The sequence below is a fragment of the Varroa jacobsoni genome, unplaced genomic scaffold (assembly GCF_002532875.2).
Source record: "Varroa jacobsoni isolate VJ856 unplaced genomic scaffold, vjacob_1.0 scaffold_1275, whole genome shotgun sequence".
NCBI classification, from domain to species: Eukaryota; Metazoa; Arthropoda; class Arachnida; order Mesostigmata; family Varroidae; genus Varroa; species Varroa jacobsoni.
This window is the reverse complement of record NW_019214177.1, coordinates 22,167-48,790: the sequence shown is the minus strand read 5'-3', so window position 1 is coordinate 48,790 and position 26,624 is coordinate 22,167. Positions and strand designations below refer to the sequence as shown.

At 41.3% G+C, this 26,624-nt stretch overlaps 2 protein-coding genes and 1 long non-coding RNA gene across 8 annotated transcripts in view; 1 reads left to right on the top strand and 2 right to left on the bottom strand.

Moving 5' to 3' along the window:
• The window catches only part of mei-41 (ATR serine/threonine kinase meiotic 41), a 42,127-nt gene extending 19,230 nt beyond the window's left edge, over positions 1-22,897 (top strand). The window contains exons 23-25 of one of the 6 annotated variants that reach the window (XM_022847215.2): positions 84-178; positions 22,037-22,280; positions 22,773-22,897. In XM_022847215.2, the coding sequence (XP_022702950.1) occupies positions 84-178; positions 22,037-22,241 (300 nt within the window). In that variant the 3' untranslated portion in view covers positions 22,242-22,280; positions 22,773-22,897. Of the gene's footprint in view, positions 1-83; positions 297-22,036; positions 22,370-22,739 lie in introns of those variants that run through there. The other 5 variants (XM_022847218.2, XM_022847214.2, XM_022847217.2 and 2 more) reach the window with 5 other exon arrangements.
• LOC111268318 (uncharacterized) lies at positions 346-6,847 on the bottom strand. The gene is made up of 2 exons (XR_002685155.2): positions 4,099-6,847; positions 346-2,850 (listed from the first exon to the last, which is right to left on the bottom strand). It is a non-coding gene; the product is annotated as an uncharacterized LOC111268318 (long non-coding RNA).
• On the bottom strand, positions 22,475-24,352 carry LOC111268317 (uncharacterized). Its single transcript, XM_022847220.2, has 2 exons — positions 23,530-24,352; positions 22,475-23,062 (listed from the first exon to the last, which is right to left on the bottom strand). The coding sequence occupies exons 1-2, from the start codon at positions 23,938-23,940 to the stop codon at positions 22,679-22,681; spliced, it is 795 nt and encodes a 264-aa protein (XP_022702955.1). The 5' UTR covers positions 23,941-24,352; the 3' UTR covers positions 22,475-22,678.
• Positions 24,353-26,624: the final 2,272 nt, after the last annotated feature.

Below are 26,624 nucleotides of genomic sequence, written 5' to 3'. Positions count from 1 at the left end.
TATTAGATAATACTGTTTGAACTGAATATCCAACGTTATCCTAAAAGCTTCAACTTCTCCGTGTAACTCCTGTATTTCTATAGGGTCAACGCGAGCTAACGGAGATTGGATACCGTCTCAACGGGGTGTTCGTTGACCGGGGCCAGCAGCCTTCAGCAAGGCCTCTGTCGATTGAAGGGCAAGTGGCTTTACTAATCAATGAAGCGATCTCGCTCGATAAACTGGGTCGAATGTTCCCCGGGTGGGGACCCTGGCTCTAGACTGCTAATAACACATGAGAAAGCAGCGAGGTTTCCGTAAGGTTCCTATTAATTTTTTTGGTAGATTCACGAAAACGAGTCGGAGTGAAGTTGAACAAACTCTTTTGACAGTATTAATTTTATTCGACTTTCTAACCAAAGATGGATTAGCTTGTTTGTACAAGCGAAGAGGACGTCGAGAAGTGGTCATTGTACAACAATATAGAAAGCCTTTTTTTTTGAGATTTTACACAAACGCGTGCACCAGTTTAATGTGATATCGTGCACGTAAAACGACCTGGACTTCAATGAGGATACCTACACGTTCTGGCAGTGCGTGATAAATTGTGTTGTATCATTATTATTATAGCTTACGGGTTAAAAACATTCGGAACAATCATGCATCGTTTGCCGCTAAGCAGTTGTCTTGGGCCTCCTTTTTTTAATCTATAATGAAAATGTAGTGAGCTACATATGATTTCAATGTACGTCTTATATTGTTGCAAATATGGCCAACATATTGAGACTTTTTTATGGTCGCATGAAAAAAATCAAATAAATATCCAAGTGTTGATGTGTTTCATATATATATATATATATATATATATATATATATATGTTCACCAAGAAAATCTCACTACTCAAGTCGAACATACGTTCATGTTAAATATTCATATAATGTCTATGAAAGTCGTGTGTTTTATTTATTGTTAATATTACTATTCCATATGTTATATTTTGTCGGATTAAAGGTGTAATTTAGATGTCTTTTTTTTTTGTATATAACGCTGAATTTGTCGTGCGGTGTCGATCCTTTTGGAAATAAAGTTATTGTCGCGCTTTTCGACTGGACAACAAGTATAACAATGATCGCTCTCTTATCGAAATGCCGACAACTTGTATCATCTGAATCAATATGGTATAGAAAAGTTTACGCCTTGACCGTCGGTTTACTCGTTTTGTGTTTTGATACAATTATCGATGTGCTCATCATTTGAATTACCAATTTTTTCGTTTTCAATGGCTACCTGAACAAATTCAAATTGACAATATGGCGTATGGGCCTACCATACGAAAGTCTCGTGTAGGATCATACGTAAACTAGCAATACTCAAGAACAAGTCCTTTCAGAAAAGTGCGCGCGAGAGATGATCATACCCAGTCGTAGTAACAAAGAAAGCTTTTTCTATAGAGAATATCAATATCGATGAAAATACAAAAAGAGAATTTGGATGGATATTTGTCGTTTTTCGACGAACCAACGCAATAAAAAAAGGTCAGGACATTTATCTACATACATTTTCTCTAGACAAGAGTAACTACTTTGCCGACGGGTCTTAATAATCTCCTGAAATTCCGGCTGGCCTATAACAAATATATATTTACTGCTTAGAATACATCATTCGTCTAATAATGCAATTAAGCAAAGTTAAATCGTTTCATAAAGGTCAACACACAATACAAATGAATGAAATTATTTTTTCTTGGTCTGCTAACTATTTCCAGTAGATCTTAAGGTTATCGCTGACTTTGTTTAGCGCGAAAACCGTAAACTGATTGGAATTTAACCTATCTGTGAAGTCTGGTTAAGGCAGTCTTCACATTCGTGAAGTATTCGGTTTATTCTAATATCCTACTACGTATTCAAAGTCATCAGCATCACTCTTTAGCTCTTTTGTGCTCTTTCGATCTTTAATTTTCTATGTAATGTTATTTATCGCGGATTATTAATAATTTGTGTCATAAGGTAAGCAAAACTCTATAAAGCTTTCCGTTGAAGCACCTTAGATACGATACACTTTACGCTGCCGTTAGCTATCGTGAGTTCTAGCTACCCCGTTGGGTCTTCTGTATAGTTTCCTGCATAATGATCTTTCAGTATGAATCCTTTGCCATTGAGATCATCTGTCCCACACATTACGACAGTGCTATACCTCATGGGGCAGAAGCCAGAACGGCACCTTTTTGTCGTATTATTTTGTCATATTATTGATACGAGTATCATCATCATCCCCCGGTATTGTACGCCGATAATGAGTCGTACGAACGTTTCGTAGCGATTATGATGCTGAGGTAATCTTCAATCTATCGGCTATTTTGCCGCTGTAGCACCAAGTGTGTGTCATCGCCCATACCGGTGTAAATTTTGCCAGCTTACCGGTCTGGGAAGTGTTATATTGTTGCCTAAATACGGGGACGTTTTGATCTTTACATCAACGTAAAACTGTCCTCCCGAAGAAAAATGACGTTCAAAAACGAGAATGGTCGAGATTCACGCAGAAGATTAATAGTACAGGCTACTGATATACGAGATACAGACGACGTCGAGGTTTTCTCATGGGTGCTGTTGTTAACTTTGTAGACGGCGGTGATGATAATCATAACTCTCATTGTTTAAGGTCATAATCATTAACCTAAAATTTATGCTATTCTATGTGATAACAATATCGGGAAGATAATAGAACGGGAGGGGTGCCCACTTCTGCAAGTTCTGCGAGGGCTGATCAGCTCTCAGGGACAAGAAAGGGAGACAAGGCTCAAGTAACAGGGCAGGGCAAAACTCGAACGCTCGGAACACAGAAGGGCAGCGCGTTAGATCACAGAAGCAAAGCTGAAATAGCAAAAAAGATGAAACAGTATTACAATTAAAATTTAGATGACTGTGGTCATGCGGACTACGTGTCGGCTGTTAAATGTTATATTTTATTATTATTATGTTATTTTTAGTGCGTTATATTATCGTATGTTACATTGATACTGTGCTTATATTTTTTACGTATTCATACGGTGCAAGCGTATCTGAAAACAAGAATTAGCATTGCGGTAGGTGGAGCTTAACCGTTTTCAATAGGGTCCACTATCGTTATATGTATATATATTTTTTTCTATTTATTATAGTCATATATTTCTTTCTATATATTATAGTTATCTAGCGAATAACCCCTTTACTGACTCAAGTAAGTGTATGAAACAAGCTCTTGTAAAAATTTCTCATTGCTCATCGTAGGTTTTTTATTTTCTGTTGACATTAACGGTTAATGAAATTCAATGTTTTTTTTTTTTTTCTATTAAATATAGTTTTCTGAGCTGCTATGACATCTTGATGCCTCGAACCGTTTGAATTGTTAAACGTAGCTTCCGTTGACGAAATTCTTTTGTTATAAAGGACGTCAGATTAGTAAATTACCAATTGATTTTGAAGGGGTTGAACTAAACGTTCGTCTCGGATCACTTCCACAATAGGACAAAAGATTATTATATTTTTAAGAGCTGTATAATGGTATTACTGAATGATCAAAGTACATTAGGCACAGGACGCAGACCTTCAAAATAGAATATGAGGTTTTCAGTTCTTCTTTCATAGCGGAAACAGGCAAAATGTAGAAGAAGATGGCCTAACAGAAAAGGAGACCGTTTCAAGTGTCAACTTCAGGCTCGATCCGGTGTATAAGATTCCGGACGTCCTTCTGTTCCCTATCTACCAAACTTCAGACCATGTGCCCCTTGCACAAGAGTAGCATATGATCCTGTACCTATGATCATATAAAGTGCAGCAGTCTTTCATGGAAGTTAGTGTCTCATTTATCTAATCCTCCCAAAACGTTCCCGTCATTTGAGCGTCGCTCATGTGGCAAAAGTCACAATAATGTAACATAACGTGAAAATCAACTATGAATTCAAAACAATGCCCGATTGATTTGCGAAAATAGACAATTTTATCGTCAAAATTGTATCGGAAAATGGATCATTACTTGTATCCTTTCCGCCGTAGTCGCCATAGAATTTTGTTATATTGAATTGTCGAAAGAATACTAACAGTTCCAAGCTAAAATCGAAGCAAGCGTTTCTTATATCTTACCAATTTTATCAATGACTTTCTGCCGCTTTTTTTGGTCACACTGTGAAACTTCCGTAATGATAGAGCGAATATGATTTTTTGCAACCACTGAAACAACATATTACGCAAAATTGGACCCTATCGCGGCTATACGAAAGTGTAGTGTCCACATTTCACAGATCCAAGTACGATCGAGTAAAGCATTTTGCATTAGTTCGTGTGGTATATAAACATCTGAGTTTTTTTTTTTTTGTTTCTTTTTTGGTGTTTAATCGCTTAACAGTTCGGGCTTTAGCAATAACTTTGTTCTTGATCGATCAATAAACATATTCAAAATGGCCGTTTTTTCCGATGATCACGAGCAGCGAATTGAAAGCGAATGAGCTTGGGTAGCCTCAATCGTAAGGATTTTTTTTTACAGAAACTTCACTAATATTCAGGACACTTAATGTTAAATGGTACTGAACGTATGCCAACAATTGTAGCTGCTAAAGCGATTTTAAGTTAAACTACTTGTCCCAGCTTTAAAATGGCACCAACGCCGATCCGCGAGTCATATTAGCCGAGATACGTGACCTTAAACCCATCTAGCCAGAAGAACGATTAATGCTTTGTCCGCAACCAAATAGAAATTAATATATCGCCTAGAAAAACGTGTAGCACGGATCGACGATACTGCTAAACGGTATTAATTAGCGCCATTTGTCGCCATCTTGCTTAGATCTATGATTTTACACAGATAAACTGTAACACTGTCGCAGATGTTTGGCACCGCCGTACGTTTCGTACGGCACGTGATGACAAGCCTTTGAACTATCCGGAGCGTCCGGTGTATGCGTGCTCAACAAAGATGGCGTCTCCCGATTTCTTTTCGTAGCCATCGACATCCATCAAAAAGCGACGACGCATATAAATGACCCAGTTTTTTTTTCGAGACTCGTCACTATAATACAGAAAAATAAATAGATCGTATTGTCACCTATGGGAAAGTCGACAGAACTGGCTAACATCCCAGGTTTGAACTCAGACTTATTCCTTTCGTTTGGCATGAACAGAGCAATGACACCCCGTACACGTATGTAAACGAGTTTAACAAGCTTCTTTCCCTTAGCGAAGGTCACTAATAGTTAGAGATCACTGGATGAGTCTCTTTCTACCAATGTGGTTTGTGCCAGTATGCGACGAATACAACACCCTACTCTCAATGTGCAATAGTTGAAACTCTATTATTGGCTCTTAATCATCCGTTTTTATGTTTATCTCTTAAAGTGCCTTTTTCCTTGACGTGAGCAATGTTATCGAGACTTCCTCCGGCCAGTTCGTCCTTCCGTTGTGAATCATCCATTGTTTGACGTGTTTACTGGCGGTCCCGTGGCCGACCCTGAATGGCCTTCTACAAATGAAGGCCCGGTAGAAAAGACTACGCTAATTAGTCGATTGTCCCCAGCACGTTGCCAATGACGCAGTAGTTTAAAAAAAAAAAGTACTATTATACTGGTCTATCTATTGTTTAATCATAACCATCAGCTTAGTCTATATGTGTATATTCTATGCTTATTTGCTGGCCCGTTTGCTGGCCGAGTCGATTTGGTTATAGTGATAAGATAGTTAAAGGGCTGGCTGAACGATAATTTGCAGTGCATTAATGGTCGGATGACGTCGGTCGGATCTAATTTTTGCGGATGATAGTCATGTCGTTGCTCAGAGCAGGGGACCTATGCCTAGGTTGGGTGCTGTTTTCTAGAAGCGTTGTTAATTATTATGATTATTATTATTATTATCGTGGTCGAAACGTCCACGATCGTTGCAACACACTTCAAAGCACTTGGGATCAATGGGGGCATATTGTAGTGGTGTACAATGTTCGATAGAGCACAGTGGATGCCGTTATCTAGTACGCTAAGTTTTTGTCCATTAAGTTGTGGACTCTATTGAGAACAAATGGGTCAATGAGAGCTGCCTTTTGAGGCCGCCAACTTGGTTCATGTAATTTTTTGGCGATGTCCAGCGGCATTAACGAACAGAGATGCCTGCAAAGTATAACGTATATTATTAGATCGTATCGATTTCTCTCTAAAACCCAAAAAAACTTGCAGAACATAAACTGTAATCAAACTGTCAAAGTAATGCCAGGAAGAAACACTACCGTCTCTAACTATTGAAGACTATTATATTGTATTTCTGATCTGAGAATGAACTCGTTGTAGTGGTTTCGCTACGTTTCATAGCTTTTCATGAGGAAAGCTATATCAATTAATAGTTATAACTGTAACTTACGAGATAAAAGCGTACATTTGGTTGTCCCACCGTTTGGTAGTTAGTTCGGCTTACTATAGTGCTAAATGTTGCTTAATTTTTTTGAGTCGTAGAACATTTTTGGAACTAAATAGATAAGCTTCCCGGAAATGTTTCTTACATGTTTTCTATGACACCTGACCCTGGCTGCGAGAATTCCAACTTAAAAAATGTGTCAGAAAAGGTTTTTTGGCCTAAAATTAAGAGATATTATATAATAAAAATACTAACACAATGATATACTACACACTATCGATACCGAATCAAAATAAACTGAAATTAACTAAAATGGCAACACTTATTGCGAACCTGACATTCGCAATATCTTTTTTTAAACCAGTTTATTTAGTCATTGTCTCAAACTCATTTGCTGCTGGTGTTTTATATTTCATACATTTAGGAATGTGTAGATATATATATATATATAAGATTATCTTCCACAACGAATAGCCCACCACCGTATTCGCGTGGCATCCGTCAGATCGTGTCCGGCGGTGATGGCGTCCTCGCAAGAGACTAGCCGTACCGCGAACGTTCGAGGAAGTCATTTAAATAGACGATGTTAACGGACCACCATTGAAAACATCGTAAAAAAGTATGATTTTAAGTATGAAAGGCAGACGAGGTTGAACCTTCTGCCCTAGTCTGTATGGGTACGCGAGTAACCTCTAAAGGTCGAACATTCCTACGATCGCTGAAATACGGCCTGTGCTTTGCGCACACGCCGCTTGAATAGCGTGTTACTTCGTTGCCTTCCATGCGAACTGTGAAAGCAAAACAGAATGCATCGTACCGCATATTCAAAGGGCCACTTTCGTCAAGGTTGCTTCGTTTATAGCGAATATGGCTTAAATTGCATCTTTTTTAAACAGTTTTATTTTTGCCATTATTAATGTCTACGAAGCACACCAAAGACTAGTATTTCCTATATAAAATTTGCTGAGAAAGGAAATATCTTCTTACGAAGATACATTTATGTTACAGAGTTAGAAATTAGTATTTTGAACCGGCTAATCAGAAGAATAGTTTTCGGGGTTTGAATCGATGACCCAAAACTCCAATCCGATTTAAAAGACTAGACGGACCTCGTATGGCTTCAATATAGGTTACGCAATGGCTGTTAATGATATCATCTATCTAAGTATCAATCGATTCATATATGTCTTCTATCGTGTGACATGTATACACATCTACAAACGATAGTATAACACAGTTAGAATCATACAAAATAAGGAGCTCTCTCAGAGAATGGATAAATTTAATAGTGTACAACCAAAACAGTTTACAAGCACAGTCAAGGCCGGACTAATCCAGGTACAGCGGCGCTCCGGTGTTTCTCTTACGAAACGATATAAGCGAAAACAATAATACAGTAAATCAGTTGTTTGTATATAAATAATTTGTTAAATTGATATTAATCTTTTTTTTCCCAGCAAGTTCTACTTCAAAATTAAAGATCTATAACAAAGCAACCACTTATTAACTGTATTGACCTTCCGACTGCTAACAATCAACTACCGCTTTTTCCGTAATAGGAAACTCTCGACTATCCCTTCTAGGACAGACCGTGGCCCAACTATTTAATATTGATCGAAGGAAGATACTATCGACTATCTACCAGCAGAACGAGGATTAGACATGTGTTCTAGTGCGTTTATTTAGGTCGGGGCCTTCAGGCAAACTCACTAGTTAGTCGACTTTTGTCGACTGCATCTTTTGAGTGAGCTGTCAGATACGTTTGATTGTCGATGATAACGTCCGTTTGTGTGTGTATTAGGTAGATTAGGCCAGAGTGATACACTCATGTCCTGGGCTATTACAGGCTACCGCAGCTAATGTTACTTCCTAGATTCCAGTGATGACAGGTTCAATTGACGGTTGCCTATATTAACGATTTCGATGAAGATGCACCCTGCCTTGGAAAACGATACCACTAGCGGTACTGAAATGCCGTTGAGGAAGGAAACCGTATGCTTATCGGATTTAGCCGCGTTAGGTAGCTAAATCCAGGCGGTCAACGATATGGAGATACGCGTCAACTGTAGACAGCTCTGGACCGAGTTTAACCACAGTTTTATTACTTCGGTCGTCTACTGAACCTAGACGTCTTAGCTGTGGTCAGCTGACCAGATATCAAAGGCTACCGTAACGGTCGTATCTGGGTCTGGGTACACTTGTAGGAATTGGCCTCAACTGATTTTATCAAGTCTCAATTTCCAAACAGTTCTGGTCGTTTTATAAAGGTGGCATATTTTTTCCAACTTACATTTGCACATAACTTGCATTTTCAAAAATTCTTTTTCATTCGCTGCATGTTGAAAGCGCATACAGATTGCTTTAGAACGTTACTACGTTCACCATAGAGCAGTGCTGCATTCATTTTGACCAGTCTTGATAGGCTTAATAACATACGTGAATTCACCGAAGACTGCGCCCCCTTTTACATTTATATATATATATATATATATATATATGAGATGTGTTTAGAGTGTTTTTGATTTACTGAATCGAGTCTACTGCTGTCGTCTGCCTTGGAGGAGGTCACAGTTCACCCCTTTGTGTCACATTTGCATTTTATGCAGAGCATCCAACGTTTGAGTGGATCTTCCCACTTGAACCCTATCAGCCAAAAATACGTAGAGAAGTCGACGTTTGCCAGTTAGCTGGATCATACCCTTGTGTAGCATTTCTGTCACAGGTGATGATGGCTCACTTTAAGGATCAGTACCAGCCGTTATTTAAAGACATTTGTCCAAATGTTCAAATAGAATGTTAAAGATACGCGATCGAAATACGGATTTTCGTAGAGTTATAGATTCGAGCAGGAACTTTCTAATGCTGTAACCGCGACGAGTGATCACTTGTTTGATTCGAAACTGGTCGTGCCTGTTTTTGTTCTTTGGATACTTTCATTTGGCCTAAAGAGCCAATCGATTCGTCCAAAGCGATTTTCAATGACGCTTTTTCTATTTTTCTTTGTAAAACTAAGACGAAAAAAAAAATTAAAATAGCGCATGCGTGTGCCTGTTATAAGTCAACCACTCCAATCCTTAACCCAGTCATTCCTGTTCGTGTACAGATATAATGGCGAGATACAGTTAGAAACCGGACCGCCTCGTATCGCCGCACGAACGCACGGCTGACGACTAAACATTCAAGTTGACTCATTGTTGAAGCATCCGAAAGACGCGACCTTCTCTTGTTTACGAATGCTATTCTTGACCCATTCACTTGCCGGACTTCTTTTTTTTTCTGTATATGATCGAAGGTCACGTTATGCTATCGATCGCTTTTCGTAGCCTTACGGGTCCATTGCTTTGGAGTCAGCTAACGGGGATGGTCAATAGTAATCATACGATGATGTCTAAACCAAGTGACCCAATGCTCAAATCTCGTTCAGAGTTAACGCAGAGTTAATCGCTAACGCATTTGGATCGCTAAGCTCTCAATAACAATGGCCTTACATTGCTCGCATGATTAGTTTAAATTCTCTGTTCCCGCCGTAGCAGTCTGAGTATCTGAACATGTGCCTAAGTTAAAAATACAGTGCAATACAACGGCAGTACGGGGCCGCAATTAATAACGCTGCAAAAATCGACGCCCTTAAGCAAACTAATCCGTACTACGTTTGCATTCTTAGACGCGGACAGGCGCACACGAACCTACTCATAGGCCAGTATAGACAAACACATTATGCAAAATAGTGTTTTCAGTCTTGAGCGTCATAGAATTTTGGCGACGATTCTTCTTAGCTGGCTGATTTGGAACCCATTATGAAATAAGATGAGGTACCACTCCACCCTATACACGGTACTCGCAGAGTAGACACGTCCTCACCGTGGTCTGTGAGTAAGGCGGAGGTTTACGCGAGCAGCGGTTCCGCACAGATAGGGCCGCTGCTAGTTTATAACGCATCGCACAGTTAAATCGCCTGCATTTCTAGAGGTGACGTCATTTCTACGTTTTCTCTATCTGCCGCCGTCCGGTTCCTTAGCCAACGACGTGCGGCTGCGTTACAGAACAAACGCTCACCTCGTAACAAGCTCGCGCGCCAACTATGCGCATCAATCCGGCGTAATTTTGACCAGTCGCTCCGTCCTTTCTCTCGCGCCCAAACGTGCCTCAAGAAGCCTCGCTCTACAGAACGATGATGAGGCTATAAGAAGCGACTCTCGCTTGTAGCGTCATTGAGAGATCATCTCGCTGTAACAGGCAGACAGGACGATACGGTTCTGCCAATAGCGTATATCGCTTTCGTTCGCTCGTGGTGCTGAGTCGATCCGCCCGGTGATTGTCCATATTTTTAGCGTGCTGCAAGCATACCTCAAAAACTGGAAGAAGATTTCCACCGTCATTGCCCGCCGCTCATGGGATCGTGGTCGTAGACAACGTGCTGTGGACGACTTCAGAAATACATTGACGTGATCCAAAAGCGCGCACGGTATTGTAAGACGACTGTGAAGACAATTTGTTGCACTTCCTGGTAGCAAGAAGCATTGAAGCCTTAGGATAACAGACATTTTTTATGGTTCGCCTTTGAAGATTTGGAGGTTGTGTGCTTTTGATGGTTGTCCCATTGTTGAGAACAACTATAATACGATTAGTGCTCTTGACAAGTGAACACAAGTCATTTGAGGATCAATCGAAATCGAACCCCTAGCTCAATTTGCACGTGGGAAAAACTGTAGATAATTAGAATCATCCAATTGGGGCGCTTGGCTAGTTGCGTCATTGAAAGCGATTCGGTTGAAACACCATGTTATGCCTACAATTATTGTCTGACAGCAAACCCCTGACAGAGACTCGCATCTTTGCCACGGTCGTGATCATCTTCGCAGCTCTTCCAGCCATATTTTCTTATCCTACAGAATGCGATGTACCGCCACATCGCGAAGGCATGTTTGTCGCATATGGAAACGGCTATATTGAATACATCTGCCCTGCGACAGCGTACTCACCTCAGCAGGAATTTCGTCTACGTTGTATCAACAGACGTTGGGAAGGCCATGTGCCTCAATCCTGCCAGCGTCGTCTTGTCATAGATCCGCCGACGAGACCACCGACAGTGCGGTCGTCGGCCTGGACGACAATTATACATTCGCCTACAAGGCCACAGTCTACAAGAGCGCCACGTGTAACCCCGTGGCTGCCAGCGACAACTTTAACACCAATTTTTCGACAAAACGCAGAATGTGGAGCGCTACCGGTCCGTGACGACATGCTGGCTATGCCAGGCTATCGTAATGAATTCGTTGACTATTACTGCCGACCTCGTTTTGGGCAGTCCTGGCAGCCGGTGGCCTATCGACTCAGATGCCTTCATGGACAATGGCAAGGACACCTGCCAATGCAGTGTCCTCAGAGTAACAACAACTACTAATCTCTCTGATTTAAAACATTTCCCCTTCTGTCGCGTTCTCTCTTGCGCGCGCTCTCTATCATATATACTATATATAGACTTATATTTGTTTAAGCTTAATCTAATTAAATGTATGTGGTCAAACAACCTTGCCTGTTTAGCTTTTCCCGTATGTTCGGCTCGACGGGGATATATGTGACGAAAAAATTACAGAAAAATCACGTTTGCTAGCTCTTTTCAAGGATAACTTTTGTCTATACCTTAGAAATAGCCATCTTATCTAGCAGCCCCAACTTGCTTCTTCATTAACTGTACGCCCGTTTGTTTGCCCTGTTTTCATCGGACTGGCATAGTAGGAATTAATCTCTTTCAATACTCAGGTATCATACTAAGATTAACTAGAACAAACCTAAGTTTACGTATTACTGTAAACAGTTACGTGTTAGAACGGGGTCGAGATTAGTCGGCGCATAACATCCTTTTGTTTGTTCTCCTTAGGAAAACGTTTTCCGTGTTCGACGACAATTCACGACGGGCACTCACTCTTCCTGGTAGTGAATTTAAACCTAATGATGGTAACGCTATCTAATCGCGCGTTCGACGACTGCCGTCTTCAATTTGATTACATCTATAGTATATATTTACTTGTGAGCTACGGTACTCAACGTATCTCATAGCGCAATACGCCCACTCTTGTACTAGATATTTATAGAACTACGCAGAAAAATCGTTCATCTTATGTACGTCATCCGCGCGTACAAAGACAGGTGTTCGGTGACAGTAACCAGCGATAAAAGCTCGAGCCCGAACGACAGCTCACGCACTTGTGAAGCCCACTTTGATGAAGAACAAAGGAAACAGCCTTGTTTTGCTTTTGGGCTTGAGGCGATTCAGAGACGGCGGGAACGAAGCGAGTTGTTTACATTGATTGACTTGCTTTGAATGTCGAGAGCACTGTTACCTATCGATCCGATGGGTTGGTTGTTACTTTGCCGTAATGGCTGCCTTACGGAGTGCACCGCTTTGTAATATAGCGAGAGGGACGAAAGAAACAAAGCGAGTCTGAATCGACGTAAGCGTCATGAGTGATATGAGTTTGCCGCCATGGTGACGTCGATAAAATAACTGATAAACGTAAGAAATTGCGGCTGATTGATCTATAACAGTACGAACATCGTGTATTAGTAAGCGTTATCCGCTGGATATGCGGAACGTAGCGCGAAAAAAGGTTTGACAAAAGCGCTATAAACGCTTTCCAATTGACCATATATCTTTACGAGAGGATTATTGTATGGGTTGAAACGAACGTGTTTTATGTGTGATTAACCCAATCAGTCGATGTTTCACCTTTAGGCCATGGCCATGCGGAGAAACAAAACGTGGAAGTTAGGACGATCCTGTTCCCAAGATGGTGATCCGGCATGAAAAATAGCCGGTGGCGACTTCTGTGGAATAACATGTTGAAATTATCCGAGCGAAATAGAATGTTGTTACACTATAGGCACACACATATGTTAGTACATGTTATTGGACATAAAATATGTTGTTTATAGCCATGTCAACCTACGGTTATTCTCAAGTCGAATACTGCCGATGAATACTCAGGACAGCGGAGTTGCTGCGTCGTCATGGTGCACACAAGATTAGATCTACGAAGCTTATATTCTACTATATTTATAACACTTGCCCTTTGCTATGATTTTTTCAATAGGTTGCATTTGTTAAAGCTGTGGTAACAATAAACTTATATTTAAAAATCGCCGTTAGATTGAGTGAGTTTTATATAGCAGTATATATTCAGGATAGCACGATGATAGCTTTGACACGATATAAAAAAGATAATTCAGGTAATTTTTTTGTTTTTTTTTTTCTAACTAACTTCCATTTATCATTGTTATCCGCGAATAAAACACTGAAAGGTTTCGTCCCAATTTCGGCAATGATTCGTACCGATGTAGTCTAATGTTCTGTGTATTACTAAAAAATGCCCTCCTTTTTATATTTAAACCTGATAAAATCGATAAACGTTTGAAATAGAACCGTACATTGCTTAATAGTATGTTAACGCAATTTCAGATTTAAAATTCAAGCGAGTTACAATTAGGCGCGCAATAAAGGCCATGGCCTGCTCACAGCATCAATTTGTCTCCATAGGCTAGAGCATAAGGGTTTCGTTACATTTTCTATACGAACGAATTTGTTTGTCCTTAAGACGGCCTCGGGCATGCGATTCTCAGATAGTCTTCACAGAAGCTGGCATTTCATTTGAGACCGTTGCTCAGTATTTTGAATGATTGTATTTATATAACTGCGACATCTTTAGAAAAATATTTAATGCGAGCGAAAAAATCGTGTTCCTGCAGATGAAACTTAAGTTAACTATCGAAATGGAAAAAAGTAGAAAAGAAGTTAGTAGAATAGTGTTAGCTAACTGCCAGGATGATCAGGAGCTTAATCATAAGTTAGACTTAACGAATTCGACAATTGCACGCAAAGTCAAATAACATCTTCTATGAACATCTATTTTTCAAGGCCTTTGAATCCAGCGTGCCGTGTTTACGGTATTAGCCCTATGCACCCAGCTCCTCGTTTCACTGTCTCCCGCTCCGAAGCGGGCTTAACTTAAACTTAGGCCGAGGAGATATTTTCAGTTGCGAATAGCGTGTTCGTTTACTAAATTCAAAGCTGATGGTCCAGGTTTTGGTTTGTGCCGTATTAAAAGGTATCATATAACGAAGAGCATAGTATCAGCTAAAGTCACTGGTTCGAATACAGCGAACAATCATCGAATAGGGACATGTAGGACATGCACATAATTGAATTACTTAAACGTGGGCCAAAACAGGCATACCTCACGCTACCATAAGAACTCCCCGAGTGACAATCTATAAGGCCCAATCAAACGTCTATTATTTATTTACTATAACAATTTGGCGCGGCTTTCAGGGTAGAGCGTATGAATATTAGAAATGTACCATTTGCATCCAACTATCAAGATATACCATGGACTGTTAAGTTATCATCAGCCGTCACAATCTCTACCGGTCCTGCTATGAAGGTAGCCACGACATCCCTAGCCAGCGCCGTCTTAGCGATAATTATAGGTTAGCTGATCGAGGCCATTTAGCCTAGGACGAACATCGGAATTCGATTCATGGCTGAGCTGGCCCGCCGCACTACGCTCAAGGAGTAGCTGTATTCGCAAAAAAGGCTTCCCAAGTCAGGGCTGTTGCAGCTATGCAGCAGGGTCCACCATACAACCGAAGTTGAGGCGACGTAAACCATCCTAAATTAGAATATGTAGGTCAGTTTTTGAAGCGGAAAGTAGTGCCAGATCGATATTTAGGTGATTCAGTAGTAACAGACGCTTACGTTCTAAATATGTCAATCATTCAATTGCCAGTTGACTAGAATGTTTGCCCGATTTGAATGGAGTACCTTTGTGGTGGTGAGACCACAGCAAAGACCAATCCCAAGGTTCGGTTCTTTACCGATACGGCTAGCGGCGAGAGCTGGTCGAGAAGTTTTGATTGCAGTTGAGATACGTTAGTTTTGTTCATATGAGACCTGCCGGTTGATTTGAGCCTTCCTTAGCCCTTTGCAACAGCCTACATACGCCCATTATATAAAGCCGCCTAACCGCACTTCAAACGATCAGCGTTCATTGTGTGTATTTGGCGTTGGCACTGATTTTTGACGAAGTGAAAACAACACTGCGAGGTATCTGGCTAAGCGTGCATAGGACATTGTATTCTGGTCGCTCTGCTGCTGCGGCGACTGAATGTTGTTGTTCAGGCTTGTTGCGAGCCTGCTGTTGGCGTTCCTGGCCGGATGTCCGGGGGTGAAAGCCCACTGCGGTGCTCCACCGGAGCGCCCAAACATGCAAGTGCACCTCGGCGACGACTATGTTGAATATTTCTGCCGAGGAAGGGTATTCCGGCTGTACTGTGTCGGTACGACTTGGGTGGGTCACCTACCGCTGGAATGCTCCTTCGAAACCCTGATATCGAAGGTACTGTGTGATCCGACCCCGAAGCATCCAAATATAATGCTCACGTGGAAACAGGACAATAATCGAGTTGACCACCGTTGCTCGTCGCGTGTTAATCTTCCATACAGAGCTGTGTATAGTTTAACATGTGAGAGAGGTTGGTGGAGGAGAAGATTAGCGGTGGACTGCATTAACAATAGCCTCGAATACGAACAGCGCTCATCGGATGACGTCGACAGCGATCCGCAAGTTTATCAGGGTAAGGAAACCTACGAACCCTTGAAGCCTTTGACTCCTAGCGATTCTGTCCAAAAGAGACCAGAAGATGATAGAACACTGGAACAACCGGAAGGTTCTTTTAATGATGAGGAGAAAGACAACGAGCTAATGATGGGTAACAGACCCTTATTAGATACCGAAGAGATCGAACTTCAGCCTGATGAAATGCCGCTTAATGAATATTCGGAACTGCAAACGACGGCACCGCATTCAATAGATAATCCCTCGGAACACGTAGCCCATGACGCATATGATATACCTTCTGAACCGTTTGGAATACGCACAGTGTCAACCCCAAGTCATCAGATGCCCACTTCTCGAAACCATCACCGTCAACTTTTTACTACGACGCCAGTTTCAAGTCAACGACGCCGACCGGTTAAATCGGCCACAATAGAGAGCGCAAAATTTTGTGGATTAAGACCTACCAGAAGGGATATGATCATTCTGGGCGAAGGCAACCGTTTCGAATTCCAGTGCCGCAAAAATCGAACTCTACGCTACATTATCACCTGTGTAAATGGGACCTGGGAGGGCGATCTACCATTAACCTGTCCTAAGGACAAGGTACGAAATGAAACTGGACAATCACTAGCCCAGGCGCGTCAGCCGAACAAATTTACTTACAATACCAATGTCAATGTAAACGGATGCGAAAATCCACCGAAGAGGCACGGAATGCTTATGGTGCGCTCGAACACCTTCACGCATTACTATTGCGATGGGGGAACGTCTCCATCTCGTGGACGGCATTTCAAACTCAAATGTATCCAAGGACAATGGTACGGTTTTGTTCCTGAACGCTGTCCTTTGACGGACTCCGGAAGGTTGACAAGCGAGTCTTGTGGCGAACCTCCTGACAGAAGCGATTTGCGGCGTATTCGGATTTACTCGGTGGCTTTATACTATTGCTGGTCTTACGACGAACTTATAACGGGTCCGTTTTATAAACTGCGATGCCATAATGGGACGTGGTTGGGTAAAGAAACGCTCCCAGACAGCTGTCCCCATTTGACGGCTAAAGAGGAAAAGCCGGTTCGATTAGTTAGGAAAATATCGCCAGAGCCTTCTAGAAGCATCACGCTGCCCCTAGGTTTCACACCGACTTCAACGACTTCTATGGCATCGACAGGTTCTAGTCGCTTATCACAATCCACGCAAGCCATTCTCTCGCTTACGGCAGTTCGTCCTTTAGCCAGCGCCGAAAGAAATGGCAAAGGGTCGGTTTACGTCCGCAATCGAACTGCTGGCAGTAGGGATCACAGTGAGCCACCCGAAGCAGTGGAAAGCGTAGTCACAGCAAAAGAGCGTGACATGTCAATTTTACACAGTCCTCCGCTATCCCAGTTAATTCGATCGTCAATCTCACCAACAAAAATTACGGCTAGCACGAGAATTAACGTTAAAGCGTTACTATCAACTACCACACCGCTCACGCCGTTAACGTCAAAGTCAGAATACGAATTTGCTCGAGATGAGGTCACTACCACGCAGCGCTTCGCGTCAAACCGTAACGTGACCAAGAGCAGTAACAATAGCTTTCGCGCTCGTAGCAGCAGATTTACTGAGTTAACAATACCGTCGCAGCTGTCGGCAACTACGTTACTGCAGCCATACCCGCAATTTCCGATATTTACGAAAACCGATGTCCCTATTAGGAAGCAGCACAAGCTAACAGGGACTAACGTAGATGACTTTACGGAGCCCAACAACGATTAATCATGGCACCGTCTCGAAACAGATGCCTTTCCACGCAAAATATCGTAACCCAGGCTCGACAAAAGTTACCGTCGCTACGGTCGATGGAAGTTTATCAGGAATATTTAGTACAGCACATAACGCCGAAGGGGATATACAACCCAAGCAAGGAGATTACCCACATAATAGCCGTAGAAAACAGACTCAAAATTCGATATAAATTGGACTGTAACCAACCAGTACCGCGTGGAACAATTTGACAGCGGCGTATCGGGCCTGTTTTGTCGAGCGTCACATGCTTCACGTCCGATGGAAGGGCATTCGCTGGTTTGCAACCCAGGCTTACAGAAGGGACTGCCGGTACCAAGCTGCCCGCAAAATTCGCCAGACAAAATAGATGTAAGGATCCGATGTAATGCCCCAAGAGAAATGTCTAGAAATAAAGAACACGACGTTTGCTCGAAGTAATCATGCTTCCAGATTTGTGAAATGTCTCAAGCCGTTAGGAGCATAATGTTTTTTTTGCACAACGACTGTGATGCAAATTCCGAATTTCCCTGACTTAGCTCATGGGCGGCGGGAGTACAAAGCTAGCATTTCTTCAGCTTCACGCTTTAAAGTTAAAAAAAAATCTACGAACGTCGTGTCGTTATTTTCTATAGTCATACATAGTATCACGTCATCGACTACAGAGAAAAATATACAGAATAAAGCATTAACTAATCGGTGTGCGTGTTCTTTGCGATACACAATAAAGTGCAACACATATTGATTTTCCATTGAATAAAGCCTTCGAGTTTGGCGTCTGCCACTTGAGCCGACAGGCGTTGACTTAGCAGGCTGGTTCCTTGCAGCAAAAAGCAAAATTTATCTCCACTCGGATTTGAACCCAGACCATAACGTGTCCCTAGGTTTAGTAGTTAACATCGCACTTTACCACGGGATTGTTTAGCAAGAAATAAAATGTATGGCATTATGTCATGGCATATCTAACGTCTTGTTGACGTTAGACGAATTCAATTTCGATCTTAGCACAGGTAAACACATGCAATCATTTTAAATTAAACTTCTGTCTGTTTAATAACGTTGAAGGATTTTCGGAGTGATTCCTATATTTGTATATATATATATATATATCGCAATTCTAATGTTGGCGGAGCGTAGGTGGTACAGGTGCTCGGTTCGCGGTGTCATTCATATGCACAGTAGCGAAAAGGGCCAAAAAAATTCTACCCGACCGCTTATCGTCAAATCAAACGACAATTCCAGCACTTTCAACATGCAATCAGTGGTAGATATGGCTAATTCCTGTACGTTTAACGCTATCATCGCTCCGACTCTTATTTACAACACACTGTCGAGCATATAAACAATGGTCTTCAGGCCAATCCTCTTGAAATCAGCCTGCCGAAAGTCCATGCGCGAGGAAGTCTATTTCCATTTAGCGGAGAGTCGACGTGGCCTAAATATTCGATCTTCAACCCATAACCTATATGAGAACATGTAAAATTTTTTGCCGTGTAGAAGATCCCAAAGAATATGCTGCCTCATTCCTGTGTGCAGCACATGATACGAAAATCCGTAGTAATAATATGACTATAACAATGGTTTCATGGTCAAATCGACTGAGTATAGGACCGTATCGATACGTTCGAAGCCAACTATACGGTTGAAACCGAAAATGTGGATATTTTCAAATTTTTCCGGATCCTGTTACGCCGCCACAAGGGACGCGTTTGTTTTGAAGCTTTATGATGTAGCTATAAATATTATATATTAGAGGTTATCCACGGCATGGAAATGCAAGCTATTAACGTAGCTGTTTCTTTGTTGTGAGGCGTGATTTTGAAGATTTGACGTTGGCCTTGCGATTTATTTATTATATTTATATGCAACAGCTCTATTGGTAAGGGAGGATATTTATGGAAACTTTTTGTCAGGTTCCAGCACTGCGAAAAGTAGTAGCTAGTATCGTCTGTGTATTTCGCTGTAGCCTATAAAAATTGACCAACGAAATTGCTTCATCCGGTGAATAACTTTTTGTCTACATATATATATATCTATGTAATGTGGTAAGTTATCCGGGTAAAGTTACCTGCTCCTTCGATTACTTAAGATTCAGTGTAGCGATCACCATCAGCAGCTGGCTTTTTATTTCTCATTCAGGTTCAAATGACCAGATATTGCCAGTATATAACAACGTGTAAATAAATTATAGATCGCTAATCTTACCTTCACCTACCCGTAAACAGCAAACGTAAGCGGACAATACAATGCAACAACAATTGCCGAACGTTAATAATTACTGTTACGCGTTTCAATATACGTCTTAATAATAATAACAATAGTATTTCACATACACTACACTAAACTGGGAAAAAAAAAAAAAAAAAACGAGTTTGTGAAAGCAAACGGAAATTCAAAGAACCGGTTTATTCTTCTAATCACCCCACTTATGTCTATATCGTACCATTCCAGCCATACATTACCTATCTAAAGAACAACACGAATCGGATTTTGGTGACAGTAATTATTTACGTACGCCCTGCGACGTCTTTATTTACATGGCGAATATTTCTCCTATTATTATTATTATTATTATTATGGTAAATATCGCGTTTTATAGATCGTTCTTGTTCTCACCCTGTCACTGGCTAGCACGTCGCTGTCTATAGGCAAAATCCGCCGTTTGAACTATTCGACGATTAAGAACGCTCCTTTATAATTCGAATTACTTCCGCGTCCTAGTCAGTTGAGGTGTGATAGGCGTATGGCCGTTTATTCGTTAGCCGATACACTATACCAGCACAATCGAAACAAACTATTACCTCGACTATGATATATCCCCGACCAATCGCATCGAGTACTCCTTTCCGAAACAGAACGCAGAAATGGCGATTATTTTAACTGAAAACGTATACAATAGCAAGGGGTGACGCGTTGGCGATGATTAGTTAGCTGGAAATTTGCTTGGCTAGAAAGGCTCCTTTAAAGAGGTCGTGCCCTGCCAGGGATACGCCTGCTCGTTGCGCTCTATTTATGATATTGTTAACATACTGTGTATGTCTCGCGTTAAAATCATGAAAGTTAGAAATACATAGTATCAGTATGATAGCATCTAACTACAGTTAGTCGACACACATATTACAAACGAAGCAAACACAAAAACGCACGTACAGATTTCTAGGATTAAAGATAAAGTTACCGTACATTTTTACGATTCTATAAATAATATTTTCGTTTTTTTTAAAAATCTTTTCCCAACTTCGGTGCTTTTTTTTAATCTAGTTTTTTCTTTATTTTTAATCTAATTTTTTTTTAAATTTAATTTTCTAAGCGTTTTTTTTATCATCTTCTAGTACATTTCTTTTGTAGTGTTTACATATAACTATGTCAACATGTTATTACAACGCTGAGGACGCACAAAAAAGCATTTCAGGTTTGAAAAATGACGATCTTATTTTTTGGCTGATGATACTAGAATATTGCATATTGCTATAGTGAGGGGAATTCGCCGGGGTCCGAAGAAGCCGTTGCCTTTTAGAGAAGATAGTTTTTTCAGTAGCTCTTGGTTAATTCCTTGAGAAAACGCAAGTTTCTATACACTTCAATCCTCCTTCTGTCGTGACACATAAGAAACAAGCTGATACGATCGGCTTATGAACCTAGGTGCGTTTCACGTATACACCTCAAGACTACCTTCGCCCCCTGAGAATTTTGTTCATAGGGGGTTGTTTATGACATCGGGTAATGCTACGATGAATGAATTTGTTTAGGAAAGGATTACTGAGTCGTTTCTAATTGCGGACTTTCTGTTGTTGTTTTTGACATCCAACTCTCGCTTCCAATCGAGTCCAACTTGGTCTGATCTCGAGCTCATTAAACCTTTTCAGCCATTTTCAGTATCTACTGTTTTTGTTAAAATGTGGGGTCATAATGTCTACTTCTATGGCGTCAATGTGACAATGCTAAAAAAAAAGATTATTAACACGCTCTAGTTTTCTAACATACTCAGCTTGTCCGAACCGTTATTCTTGACTACTGAAGTTGATTTTGTAAATAACATAAGTTGCAATTTTTCCGTGATGTGTTCCGCTGTTCCTGGTATTTAATATGTTTGCTGCGCGCTTAGCTGCACTGTTCACGATGCCTATTTTCCCCATTGGGCCAGTAAACCGGCTTGTGCATCTACAGCGAAACATTCAACTTCAATATGGTATAGTCCACGGAAGTTCATCATGAGGTCTACCTTGATTTAAGCCACTCAGCACCACTTCATACCGTTGGCTTCAGTTAGTTTCAAAGGGACTTCTTTTGTAATGATGAATCGATTACAGAATTCAACCCGAGAACGAAGAACTTATACTGTTGCTAACTGACGACAAGCCGGCAGTTGACGAACTAATTATAGTGTCAGCCGTTTGGCCATTATTTGACGCCGTCGGCGAACTCGACCCAGGCGTCGTTCTTGAGTTTAGAGAGAGAGCTGTTGACGGCGCCGGAGGTGCGGAACATGGGGCAGAGCTCGCCGGCCAAGGATAACCCCCGTATGATGTCCCGTGAGAAGCACTACCGCTGCAGGTTGGTGGTTCCCAGACGCCTATACAGAAAACAGTTAGGATGGATGCATTGTTATACAACAGGAAAATGTCTATTGAACCTTAAAATAGTATGAGTATGTCGTTTTTGTCCGTGGATCTAGATAACATTTAGATGCTATGAACCACAATATGGGGGAAAGTTTCGTGTTCGCCAATCGTGCATTATCATTAGGAAACAGAGTTATTCAGATAAACAATTAGAGATAGAAAGAAGGTTTAGTATCGGTTCCAAGTTTACCTGTCCCTCCAGAACTCGTCATATCATCATTATGCGTACCTCATACGTGTATCTATTTGCTAGGAAGCTATACCCTGTGTTATAATCTGTTAAGTACGACAAAATATATAAAATTGTCGGTGGTCGACATCAGTTGGTCGCTATGATTCACCTCCATTAGTTGACCAGTAGTTTGATGCGAAGAGACTTGATGAATTAAAGTTCAGTTTAGCATGGGCGGCCGCGTGGTGGTAGGGCGTTGTTGACTGGCCGAACAGATCGCTGTGGGCAGATACCGAGACCGAACTATGCGGATGGTATTTGCTCGGGAAGTAACCAGTGGAATGGTGGGCAGAAGCCATACCCCCTACACCTCCAACGCCTCCCATAGCGCCTACGGACGAAGAACCAACGCCCATTGAAGACACAACCCCGACAGAGTCCAGGGACGAGCCGACTCCTAAAGGCGCCGAAGGTCCCTGGGGCTGTGTGGCCTGTGCCAAGCCTTGAAAGTCGAAACGGTAAGCATATCGTTTGCCGTGCACCTACATTATGGTGAACGAGCAAAACTTACGTCAGGCAAATAAAAAATGTTCCTTGTTTACATAAATTGCGATTTGGGTGAAAGTGTATATATATATATATATATATATATACTATATTAGTTTTTCGTATTGCATATATGTTCATTTTATTTATTTTTACATTTATATGCTAGGACATCTTTTATAACATTCACCTAATCATAATACAAAAAAAAGTATAGTCCAAGAAAGTTAAGCTCTGCAAAGTTCTCTAGAGAGAAGTGGCCTTTTTTCAATATTGTATATTTTCAACTTATAAAAATTGACAACCGACTTACATGAGCTTAGTATCTTTATCTTTCTTCATAGAGCTTTCCAGATTTTTAAATTCGCTTTTTTTTTTATTCGTTTATACAATAGTAATTCTATAAAATCTCTTTCTCTCACAGCGTTTTATCCTTACGCTTTCCTATTCGCTATCTAATTACCTTAGTCATGATGTTCTTATCATAATAATAGCGAAGTGCTCTTGAGAGCTTATCATAACTCATATTGGGTTTAGACTTCCGTTCACCCCATCGGCGAGCTACTTCATCAGGATCGGTCAGTTTGAACTCGCCATTGCTTCCCTCCCAAGCGATGCAGCTCGAGTTTGAGGAGTCCGAAAGAAGCTCAAGAAGAAATTGCCACAGTTGGATTTGGCCGCTCCCCAAGACCGTCGCACCTCCAACGGATCCCACTCCGTGCGGGGGAGAAGGTGATGGACCCCCGGCCCATGAACTACGATAATTTGATTCTGGAAGTGGCAATGAAAAAATTCTCATTGAGTAATAGAGAAAAAGTGGTTTGATTTTACTCCGAATAAATCGGAGGTGGGAGGGATAATCCCGAAGTAGCATTGTTTACTGAGTTTGTATCAGGTACTACGGACAAGTTATGGTCGCATTGTGGCAAATCATCAAGATCGAACCAAATCCCCTTAGAAACCATAAGCGTTAGAACGATATGGACCTAACTGGTACGACTTCAGACAGCAAGTAAGGTTGTTGTTATTAAGAGTAGATTATTGCTGTTTTGTCCAGTTGAATTTCTTGCCCCAACACCTATTTCTTAGCGCTGTCTATCAAATAAAAATGCTTAATCTTCCAGAACCTTTAGAACTCTGATAGAGTAGTTGCACCTCTGCATGCATGCAACTCCCTGCTCATATACTAAGCTTTATTACTTATACCGGATAGTGTTATAAACATCCATTGCATAGCCAGTTAAATCCTCTCGGTTCAAATAAACAATGCAACAAAACGAACGTTCCCGAAATGACCAGGCCTTTTACGTTTCTTGATAGATGACATTCTCCTAAATCTTCAGCTAATTGCTTTTTATTAGATTTTTCTTTTGTTATTTTTTGTGAGGTCTGTTCTTCAGAGCGCACTAAAACAACGGGGCACGATTGCGAATCCGTCGATTTCCACAATTTGCTCTCCTAGTACGTATTTCTTCTTTGCTCCTAACAAACCCATCCACGGTTTGACTCCATCAACGTTTTCTTAACTTTAGCTGTAGTAACTTGTCATGTTCATTCAAACTCAAGCGCACAACACATACTGGTTTAACCCACTTTCGTCCAACCAGTAACTTTCTGGGTTCCACATTATAAGGCCAATCGCTTTGTGATCAAGATATTACTTTCACTCATACAGATCGAGGCGACTCATGCGAAGCTCTGTCGGGAGAGAAGCTTGGACAGTCTCTAACTAGGGAAGCTGGACCATCTATTGGCTTAATAATCTCTTTCCGCCGTGCCCCTTGTCCGCGTTTCTGGAACTGTATTTTTGAGTTAAACTCGACAGGCAGCCAGTAGTCGCCGACTGAATCGTCGATTTGACGAAGTCACTTCACTCGACTAAATTTCGCACTTCACACAGTAAACATACCACTCCCCAATGAGCAGGAATGGGAAACACTGGGCCAGGCGACGAGGCTGAGTGACTTCAGCGAAGGAGAAGCAAAATGAACGAGGACAAATAAATGGAAACGGAGAAAAGGGGGTTCGCGTTTAAGGGCGCACGGGCGGAGAGGGAAGGGTATCAATTACAATTATACAATGCAAAAACAACACAGTGATTAGGGTTGAGCAGAGACTAGAGCCAGTTGGTGCCCTCGTATGTTCGTATATGTCCCATATTTCTGAAGCAGTGGTAGAATGTACGCGCAAAATATCTCACTCAGCTCCACTGACTGTGTTCAAAGTAATTGATTATGGGAACACATGGGTGGCGGCCAAAGACACGGACCTGCCGCGGCAGTAGTGAAATGTTGGGCTGCCAGGGCTTGAGGGGCGTTCTTCATTCATAAGTGGATCGGTCGTGCGAATTATGAGTTAGTGAACATAGCCTGAGAAAAATCAAAACTGGGATGTTTTTTTAATGGCCGATCAAGGCGTTGTCGACCTACAGGAGCCGAGAAAGAAATGAACTTAGCTGGGCACCAGATTTTGTTTGCTTTCCTTTTACAGCAAAGGAACAGGTTATTCTAGTGAAGCACATCCACTAAACGAATCGATACCTCAAAACATTAACAAGAGATGGTATCGAACTGTAGGACCCATACTGTAAAGACAGCGAACTAATTCAGCTGTTGACGACAGTGAATTTTTAATCTAAATATTATAGTAGGTACGTCTATGTTTCCGTCCGGTATCGCTGTTAGGACTGCATCATATGAGGTATGTCTGTTTATGGCTGGCTTCCAACCTAGACCACAACGTGTCCCTAAGACGTTACCTGCTAACCTACCACGGGGACATATAATAGGTACCCACATGACCTAAAAAGGACTTATGGATATACTACTGAACGTTTGGGACGGATGACTTTTATTGAGATAGGCTTTTGCTCCCGAAAAAGCTGCTTGCTATAGTTTGCAAAAGACAATCTAATATCCTAATATTGATTTGAAGTAAACCCGGGCTCGTCATCTAATTGGAAACCCCGCTCGAAGTTACAACATATTATATTTGTAGGCATGCCTAGCCACCAAACCTAATGGGGTATATTTTCTTGACGAGAAAAGCGCTACTGAATATTAACCGGAAGTTGCCAGCGCCCCACGTTCAATCCCCGCCACAGATACAATACCTATCCATAATCCTCGCTGGGGCCGCAATGAGCGAAAACTTTCACTGAACTTCTAGTAAAAGCCAAAAATTGCAATTTTCGACGATTGCCAACGGAGCTCGCAAAGGGATTAAACTAATAAAACCAGAGACACGGAAAAATGTCAATTTTTGGGTGGTAATGCAATTAAAAAATTTTGGCTAAGGTTCGTTTCTACTGTATATGGCAAATACCTAAATGCAAATTCGATGTTTGTTAACGAGATCTACAAGTTTACCTTTTGTAAAAAGAGCTCTGCAAGCTCGAAGAACTCGAAGAAGCCACTATACGAAGGTACCCCTTTAAGAGTAAGCTCAAAAGCACTGTCAGGTTTGAAAAATCAGTCCTAACGTATAATAACACAGTGCCATATCTGCTGTCCACATACCTGTTAGCATCATCCTAAATGAAGTCGCTACCGCGAAGGA

What these genes read in the sequence shown, in the direction of transcription:
- LOC111268317 (XM_022847220.2), bottom strand. Translation starts at nt 23,940, where the DNA reads ATGCTACTTCGGGATTATCCCTCCCACCTCCGATTTATTCGGAGTAAA. An exon ending in ATAAGAACATCATGACTAAG is followed by an intron (nt 23,063 to 23,529) that starts GTAATTAGATAG and finishes ACCATAATGTAG; the next exon opens with GTGCACGGCAAACGATATGC.